Source organism: Notothenia coriiceps, unplaced genomic scaffold (assembly GCF_000735185.1).
Source record: "Notothenia coriiceps isolate Sejong01 unplaced genomic scaffold, NC01 NC01_scaffold00029698, whole genome shotgun sequence".
Classification (NCBI taxonomy): Eukaryota; Metazoa; Chordata; class Actinopteri; order Perciformes; family Nototheniidae; genus Notothenia; species Notothenia coriiceps.
The window spans coordinates 21351-31171 of record NW_011362399.1 but is presented as its reverse complement, the minus strand read 5'-3'; the positions used below and the strand labels follow the sequence as shown (position 1 = coordinate 31171).

The window sequence follows — 9821 nt, the reverse complement described above, 5'->3', positions numbered from 1 at the left end:
ACTAAATAGAGTCAATAGTAATAAATAAGACTACAAGTCTACAGCTATGTTAGCAGGCTGTATATTTAGGTACAGCATTGCTTGAGGTACATGCTAACAATGTCGATGCTGACATGCTGATGTTAAGCAGGAATGTTTACCATGTTCACTGTTTGAGTTTAGCATGTTAGTATGCTAACATTAAGCAAACAAGCTTTGGCTGAAGAGAATGTCATTAGTTTTGCAGGTTCTAATCTAAACCAAAGTATTGACACATTGTATCAGATGGTGGCGCTCATCAAAGTTAGAGGGCCTTATCATATCTAAATGACTTAAATCTAATACAATCTGGATCTTGAAATTGAACTTGTATGAAACTTTGCCAAGGACTGACGTCCCATGTCAATTGGTCAAGTTGGAGCCATGGTGAGCATATGGCGGCCATGTTTTTGCGTTATGTCCTGCACCATCCTTACTTTTTGCCCTGGCATGCTTTGCCACTTTGACATATTGAATTAACAGCAGAACCTGCTTGCTAAATCTATAATTCTGATTGTGCGTATTGCATAAAGCCCCTGTCACACTTTCCCAAAATTGACCACCGATGGACACACGATTAAGGAAATGTTCAAATTCGGCTCTGATCCTAACAACATCGGGCCATTCGTGAGGGCATCTTAAGCCATCGTATGACCGCCGGTGGAGTTTTTCAGGCTCTGGCAGCAACTTCGGGAGCGGTGGCAACATCTTTGGCATCACAAAGCATTGCCGAAGGACCTTGTGAAGGTTCATTTTCGTGTTGACTTCGTGTGTCCATTTTGCCCTTCGTAAGGCATTCGTGAGGGCATCTTAAGCCATCGTATGACCGCCGGTGGAATTTATCAGGCTCCGGCAGTAAGATGCCCTCACGAATGGCCCGATGTTGCTACGATCAGAGCCGAATTTGAACATTTCCTTTATCGTGTGTCCATCTGGTTGTTTTATTGCACAACAAAATCATGTAAACATAATATGTAAATAACCCAATTTGTGTTCTGTGAAACTAAAAAGGATATAATATATTATTTTGAAGGCGAGGAAGTTGTTGTTGCTATGGAAACAACATGACGGAGAAAACTTAATATCTTCTACATATAAAGACGGAGAAAGTAAAGAACAAAGTCGGAAAATATCAGTACAGTATCATAATACTTTAACATAATTGTTTGTGTTACTTTCGTTGCAGTTGTATGTCTTAAATGTAATGTAAATGTTGCCTTCGTGTGTGGTTCGGGGCCATCTTCGTGCAAAATTCACAATTCCATATTCGTGTGTCCATCGGGTGTCAATTTCGGGACAGTGTGACAGGGGCTTAAGCGAATCAGTGAGCAACTAGAGAAAGAAACAGGAGAAACACTAGCGTCATCATTCAAGACACATACAGAGGCTCTTTTCAGCTTTCATCCTCATCTGCTTATTATGATACATGAACATTTTCACTGGAATGTAGCTGTAGTGAGACAAGCGCTGCTTTATTGAATGTATGAATCCAAACAACAGCTCTACACTCTACGTTTCTTTTGTTTGTTGATAATTGGCAGGAGGCTTTAGTCTATGCGTTGTGTTCGAATGCGTCTTTTTGGCCAACAGTCAGATACTACTTCTTGCTGTGTTAGAGCCTTAAGAGACTTTTATATTTGACGTTAAGAAATATAATTTATTCAATGTACATTTGATTTAAGAATATAAATAATATCATGCAGTGATCACATTCATATCCCTCTGCGCTTCACTAATCTAAAGTGTTGCTTACAGTTTTATGTGTAAATCTGATTTAAGAGGATTCTTCTGCACTGCAAAGCCATCCTCCAAACCCTCAGCTCAGCTTTTGTTGTTAGAGAATTGGAGCTTACCAGGAACTGTTCCAAGAAATGGGTCTGATCTTTATTATGGGGTATTTAAAAAGGTCTTCATCCACACTTTATTTGTTGTTGTTGGACGTGAACCACAAGGCTGCAGGCTGTAGCAAATGAGCCGGGAGATGATAGGGCATTTTGAATGGGGTCCATACAGACGGGTAAGAAAATAATAATATGAAATGTATAAATGACCCCGAGGAGGCTCAGTATATTTCTGGTGAACCTCCAGACAGTTAAAACAAGCCTGGGATATGTTTAAAGTGAAATCTCATAAAAGATAACAGAGCAACTCACCAGCCTCTTGTAAACTGCATCGCCCACCGCAAGCCAAGAAAATAATGAGTGTGAACAACAGTTGAAGGTTTAATAACTCATGTTTGGTATCTTTATTGTTTTTGCAAATATGTTCAGGAACACCCAGCAAATGTTGAAAAGACTGTGAAACAATATGTGCTAGCAAATGGAGTTTCACAGTGTTCAACACAATGCCACGTGTCCACAAGTGACAGAGGAGATGAACACCAGACACGGGACAGAAGGGTGAGAAAGAGTGTAAAGGTGAAAGAGAACAGGCTTACAGCTTACAGTTTCACCGTACAACTTATACCTATATACTATGCTTACTCAAATATACTTCTCAACAACAGATAATATCTATATGGTCAGTGTTTATGAAACATTGGTAAGTAACATTTGGCATAAATATGTGACGTTCCAAAGACAAACAGCACTGTGCATTTTTCACATAAGCAATGTAACATCTATAAAGCAGAAATGTACGGAAGCATGTTGCTGCCATTAAAATAAAAATAAGTATTCGTTTTTGGTCAAACACTTGTCGAGCAGAATTTTCCTAGTTATGTTAAGACATTTTTCATTATTTTGACAACTTTTAATCCATTGCTACATATACCAATTATTTTTTTCACGCTGTAACATGTTTTTTATCTTGCTATATCAATGAATTTTCAGTATTACATAAAATGCTCCATTAGGGCTAAACACGTTTCTTCTTATAACATAGTAAGTTGGTATAATGTTGTAAAAAAGAGATATCGCAATCAGTCATTCTAAAAGTATTTTATGTATTATGGGATCAACTCTTTTCATATAATATTTTGCGCGTTCTAGATGTAGAAAAACGTTCATCACGTTGACATTGGTCATATTGTGGAAGTTCTCAAAAATTACTTTGGTGAACTTATGGATATAGCTGCGTGCAACAGTAGTGGATGAAAATGCATAAATGAATTTTCTTATGCAGATTTTCTGAAAATTCAGTGAAATACATTTAAATATGCACAACATTTAGAATGGAGTACTTGATGGGTGTTGTAGTTTTTTGTATACTTGCAAAGCATTGTTTATTCTAACTTTGTATTATACTGTACATTGGCCGTCTCATCCCAGGCATTACATAAAACATGACCAAATATAATTTTCTCACTGTCAATATTTCAAGTCAATGCAGGCTACACCGTCCATAATATGGGCATTGCTTTGATTTCTCATTACAACCATATAATATTATAACAAGCAAAAGTGATAAAGTTAAGACCAAGATCTAATTATCATAAATATGCAATGTTAAATGCAAGCATGATTATGTGTTGTGTTTCACATGGCAACATACATAGGATTCCTTCATGACAATACATGTACACGCAAGTAAAAAGAAAATCTTCTAAACAAATAACTGTAACAGCTTTATGCAAATGTGACATGATTAAAAAAAAAAAGGTTTTACTACAGAGAGCTGTAACTTAGTGCTTATGTCCTACAGAGGCTGCAGGACAGGCAAAACAAACGTTATCAAGTCACCTTGTAAAGCAAGATCCAGTTAAAAGCACTTCATAAACGAGGACGCACCTCTCTGTCAGTGCAGACACCTCGGAAAAGTCATAATTTAGTAAATCAAACAAATAAATAGGTCAATAAATAGGCTGAATCACAAGATTACACAACGGGAAGGAAACAAATTGGACCATGATACGAGTGCAAAACAGTGGAATGCAAAACTTGTTTTTTACTTCCAAGATGGAATGCAACATTTGTGGAACCTGGCATCAGAACTCCACATGATTTAACTGGATATGCAGATTCAGTCCCAGGAGACTTATTTGATATTTGAGAAAGTACTGCATATCTTAATATCAGCCTGACCAATCTGGACACAAAATAATGCAGATTTATAATGTACATAACAACCTGTCCAAATTCAAGACATAACATTTTGGAACCTTAAAATGTTTCCAGAAAAGGTTAACTCTTGATGATCCTTCAGGCCAGCTGCAACTGAAGAATGTTAAGACAGCCTGTGATAAGACATTATGGTTACACTGTAATTGATATAAAGGATAACCTTTGTTGTAACATACTTGGGATATTCGTCAGCAAACTACAACAGTTTATTGTTCATTGTCTCTATCCAACTGAGAAATGAAGTGCTGAATGTTTGTGTAACCACCATGAAGGCAGTAAGACGGTAAGGCATATTTACAATTTGCAAAAACCTTCTACAATATGTTGAACATTTCTCTTTACCGGGTGGTTACACCATTAAAACTTTTCACAACGTTTCTAAGTTGAATAGATAATGACCACAGTTATCAAACTGTATGACTTTGAAGAGCAAAGGTGGATGTTTGGAATGAGTAATTGAATATATCCACAACAGAATCTGTCTAATCCAGCCCATCTGTTTGCAGGGATCGACTGACTGATAAAACTGTATTTTCAGGACTTTCTAATAACCAGGAAAAAATTAATTATCCATTTCCACTTTTAGAAAAGTTGCGGCAAATGACTCACCAATCAGGTGGAGAAATGAAATGTGAGATGCAAAAATAACCATATAACTGCCGATCAGATCCAAAATGTACTTGTCTCTTGTCTCTAATAGCCAGAAGGGGGCAACTTCCCTGCCTGCAAAACAAGTATGAATGTATCTGTGAAAATCGACCCAACTTCTCACTTGATTTATTAACTTAGTAATCGTTCTCGTAATAGTCTCAATCACTAGTTTCAAGTCTTCTTCAACAATGCATGATGTTCACTTTATAAGTGATGGTCACAATAATTATAAAATAATAATAATAAGACATTTGTTTTAGGGCTGGGCAGGTTGCTACAATAATGTTGTCCGGTTTGGGTGTTGTCCGTGTTTCTGTCTTACAACTTCAACCCATTTATTGTTTGTTCCGTTAACTGTAACCTTTTTTGGCATTTAAATGTTATTTTAGCGTTTAGTTGTACCTAGCTCACACCCCTTCGTGTGACTGATGGTTCCAGAAAGCCAATATGCCAACAGCCAAAATGGAAAACTTAAGGCTTGAATACCGTAGTCAACAAACCATTGGTTTAACATCACAGGGACAACATCGACTGACATTTTCCAAACTTATATTTAAACGCTTTGACTACCACAAAGGTATTTCATTTTGGGTATACACAGACATTTCTGGACTGGATAGCATGGATTTATAGAACTAAAAGTTAAGGGGAGAAAAAGTGAGGGAACTCCAGCAGTTCAATGTTCGCGTTGAGTGGACCAAAACCAATCCTAAATCCTTCAAATACCGGTTTAGTGGAGCCCAGTTCTTATATAATTCAGACATTAACTGCACATATCATTCTCAGAGGGACCTGTTAAAGAACTGTGACTCATTGTGAAGCCAGTCAAATATCTTATGGTCAACTCTTCACTACACCACAGTATGTACTTTCCTACACCTGGGGAAGTAAAGAACAAAACCCTGCCAGATACATGCAATCCCTCAGGAAGGCTCAGATTTAGGATGTATAGATCACATTAAGTCATAATGACATGTCTGTCTTGATACAGAGCCAGTAGGATATTGTGGAATGGTTCAACAGAGAATAGAAATTGAGCATTTTGAGATTTAATTTGGGGGTGAAAAGCAAATCCTCCTTCTCGAGATTAGAGCAAATCTTTTTTACCCCAAAACTGCGAGAGGGAATGAGGGCAGAGTGCAAAGACCATCTGAAGTGAGTTTCACTAAAGCCGGAGAGTTTAGCGAGCAGGAAAAGGCCCTGATGTAGAGATTGGAAAAGGCTTTGCCACATGTTTGGATCTGACCAGTACTTCAGAGCTGTTCTGAGATCAAACACAAACCAGGTGTTTCAATGTAATCAAAGCCGTTTCATCTGCAGTTTGTGCTATTGTGTGTGTATACAGCCTTGTATGACGATGCATCAACACATAATTAAAGTCAGGCCTGAGGAAACTTCAAAGTTTAAAGAGGGGACAGAGACTATTTGGTCGACCAGAAACATTCACTTACACTCTCAGTCTTGTAGAACGTTAGTAGAACAGGAGCGGTCAACATTGGTGAAAGATCAGTCCAGATGATGGAGGTTTAATCTGGGTGTGTTGGTGTTCCTCTCATGCCAGCAGCTTCTCGGGGTTCTTGGAGAGACTGTGCAGGAGGCTCCTCTGGAAACCCTCCATGGGTATTTCAGGAACCAGGAACTCCAACAGAACATCAAATAGGCAGAAGACCAGATGTCTGAGAGAAAATAGCACTAGCAGTCAGCATCTTTTCTTTAGGGACTTTGGCTCAGTTGACCATACAGTATTAATTCCAAATAGGATACGTTTTATTAGGAGTAAAAACTAAGGTGACTTTCATTTAGAATTTGTTCTTAATTTAGATGTTGCTTTAGATTATTTAAAGTTGAGGACGGGTTAAATGAATCCTTGCTGATGCAACTCAGCATTAATTTGAACAAGACTTGGTTAGGAGACGCTATGCTGTGATAGCTGATGTTAGGCCCTTTCTTTAGACTTGGCGCTCTGTAACCTCTTTGAGTTACAAACTTCCTCTCACTGGACATAATTCAATAAGGCATATACCTGTCTAAATAAGCTGAATTCACATTTAATGATATACATAAATAAGGTCATACGGTTCAGAAGGCTCAACTGACATCTCCCAAGAGCACAATGTGCTCCATAATGAATATCAAATGGAACAAGTTTATACTAAGTACGGTATGAGTTCTTATACCGCTCTCTGTCTTGCAGACACCATGAATGAGAAACCTTAATCAAATACAAATGTAAATGTTTTTTTTATGTAAAACATTATATGGGAAAAGTTAAGATTCTTAACTGTTTGGTTTTGTTCATTGCATCCTGATGTCTGTCTGGGTTTGTGTGTAACAAATAAAAACACTACATGACAGTTTGTTTCTACATCTGTAAACCTTTATCCTCTCCAGCTGTTCATTCAACTTGTTGTTGTTTAGTGAATAAATTAGTCCACACTTCATGATTGCGTTTTCCTGTTCTGCTTATTTACAGAAACTGTAAATCATGCTTTGGGGGTTTGGTCTGCTAGATTTGGGACTGAGATAAGAATCTGAGAAGTAGGGGTGCAGAGTGACCACCCAGCATTTCTTTCCCCTTCTCCATGCATCCCCAAAGCACTGATGCCCTGGGTAAATTTGCCTAAACTGTAAATGGCGACTGACTGTAAAAAAGAGGCCATTGAGTGTATAGTGTATTTAACCTGTTAATGTAGGGGTTTTGAAGAGAGTCCAGCGCAGTCTCCCAGCTCAGTTTGTACTTGTTTGAGCCCAACATGTCAGAGACCAGATCTAAAGTCACAAAGACAAAAAGGATTATTTATCACAGTGTAACCAGCTGTTTGTTGGCTACGTCCATCCCTTTCTCATGATTGCATAGGGAGGAACTAGTTGTATAGTTAGAATAAAGCAAAACAATTTCTAGAGCACGGCTGATACTTGAGTTTTGAGGCTTATACTGAAATTTGAGAATATGACATATATTCTATGAAACAGTTTCTAATTTACCTCAAACATGTCTTTCAAGAAAAAGGTTTTTGATCATTATTAGCCTACAAATACCCGATCATCATAAACAATATAAACAAAATTATCGATAATCTGAAATGGTGCAATAATACTGGCCTTGAAATTAATTGGTCTGGTACTAAAATACAAATTTTTGGTTCAAAATTCTTACTTTTTGTTTGGGTGTACATGTACCTGGTAGGAGGCTCATCAGACAGTGTAAGGCTTGTTGCCTGGTGCTGTCCTTCTGTTGCTGGCTCCGTTCAAGTTGAGGGGCAGTGGGCAGGGCTCCTCCTGGCCACACAGACTCCTGGATGACCTGCAGGTACACCACCCAATATGCAGTGGCTGTCAGGTTGGCTACGTTCACATCCAGCCATCTGAAATTCACAAACACACAACAGCGGTCTGGAGTTAGAACAGTTGATGAGAAGTGTCTAGAAATGGTCAATTTCAAAGTCAGCCATTTTTGATGGGGTTCAACATCCTTGTTTTATCCAATTTTGGGATATATTTCCATTTCTTTCTCTAAAAGTACGGTCAGTAGTATTTAAACTTTACTGCAAATTTTATCCATCAGTGCACTTGCTAGAAGGGCATAGTCAGTTCAACCCCTAAAATGATGAACCGTTGTTTGGATCAATCAGCCACCGTTCATTAACATCATTTTTGTTGTAGATAGATTGATAGGCTTTCTCTATATATATCCAACAGTCTTCGTAGTCAATCTGATGACACATCAATTTGTTCGATCAGTGCACCCTTAGAAGCTAGCATTTTCAGATGTGCATTTTAAGATGTGTTGCACTATTCAGTTTCATTTAATCAATCAGACTTAACACTGTCCCACAGAAAAAAAGGATTGGTTTGCTGGCAGTTTTTGGACTTATGTTCATGGTAAAAATATATCTTATGAAAACTGCTAATTCAGCCAAGCTCAGGAGGATAATTGTATCTCTTGTATAAACTTTATTCGTAGAAATTTTGTGCAACAGTTAACAGAATGCCAGCCAGTTATGTTAAAGTGGACCTATCAAGCTATATTTGAATAATATAGTGCAGGACCATACCTATATAAGGCATATTTATACTTTTTATTTTTCAAAATACCAAACAGGTCATGCATTTTAGCCATTCCTAATTTCGCTCAATTTAACACTGTCTTTTCATGGGCTGATTCTGTGAGAACAGCACCATCTACAGGCCTGGCATATGTTCTACAGCGTCTCCAGCACTTTCGAACGGCAACGTCCGTGGATGTCTCCTCCTGATTGGTGGAGTTGGCCCAATAGCCGTAGCGCCACTTCTGTGACGTCACAGAAGTGTTCAAATCTCGATCAGTCTGTATCAGATCCGTTGCAGCCCCTTTTTAAGAGATTTGGGTATGGAGGAAAATAGAGAGGGTTGTGTTTTCTGACACTTGGTGAGTTCCCTGGAACACCGGGGACACATATTCATGTATAAAAGACGTACAAAAGTGCATTTTGCATGATAGGTCACCTTTAAGAAAACAACAGTAGAAAGTAAATAAAGAGAAGCTCTTGGAGATGGGCCAGCTAGAACGTTAGCGGTTAGCTCTTCAGATACCGCATGTCACAAACAAGCCCTGTGAGAAGTCATCACATCACCAAGCGTCCGGCCCTCCCAATACTTATGTCACTGCTGCTTTACCAAAAAGCGTATCTCATGTCACAGCACAAAGAACTTGTTTACAGTTGGTTAACTTCTTGACTTTAAGGTCGGTCAGTCGGTCAGTCAATGTGGTGTGACCTTGCCATTTTGCCTGACCTCACCATTTCTCAATGATCCTGGTCTCAGACCGGCCAATCCCTTCAACTTATCCCATGCCTCATTGCACTCCCACGCGGATTTTAAACCAAAAAAATGCATCACAGGGGTCCAGCCTGGCGCAGTCTCACACTGGAAGTGATCTCAAACTGAGGCCATCACCCTCAAGCCTGCTATATAACTGGTGGATTTAAGGTCTTGTGATGAGTACATTCAATAGGCTCTGTGTAGCTCTGTGACCTTTGTCATGCCAAGATTTACCATCAGGGGGTTGAAAACAAAGCCAGTCACAACCCAGACTGGATGAGGAGGTTATTA

At 38.6% G+C, this 9821-nt stretch overlaps 1 protein-coding gene across 1 annotated transcript in view; it reads right to left on the bottom strand.

The window, feature by feature from the left end:
* Nucleotides 1–2232: 2232 nt before the first annotated feature.
* LOC104959017 (sorting nexin-19-like) overlaps nt 2233–9821 on the bottom strand; it is a 28933-nt gene continuing 21344 nt past the window's right edge. Inside the window, exons 4-6 of the mRNA XM_010786864.1 lie at nt 7911–8095; nt 7412–7499; nt 2233–6406 (exon numbers count right to left, since the gene is read on the bottom strand). Of these exons, the coding sequence (XP_010785166.1) occupies nt 6283–6406; nt 7412–7499; nt 7911–8095 (397 nt within the window). The 3' untranslated portion in view covers nt 2233–6282. The remainder of the gene's footprint in view (nt 6407–7411; nt 7500–7910; nt 8096–9821) is intronic.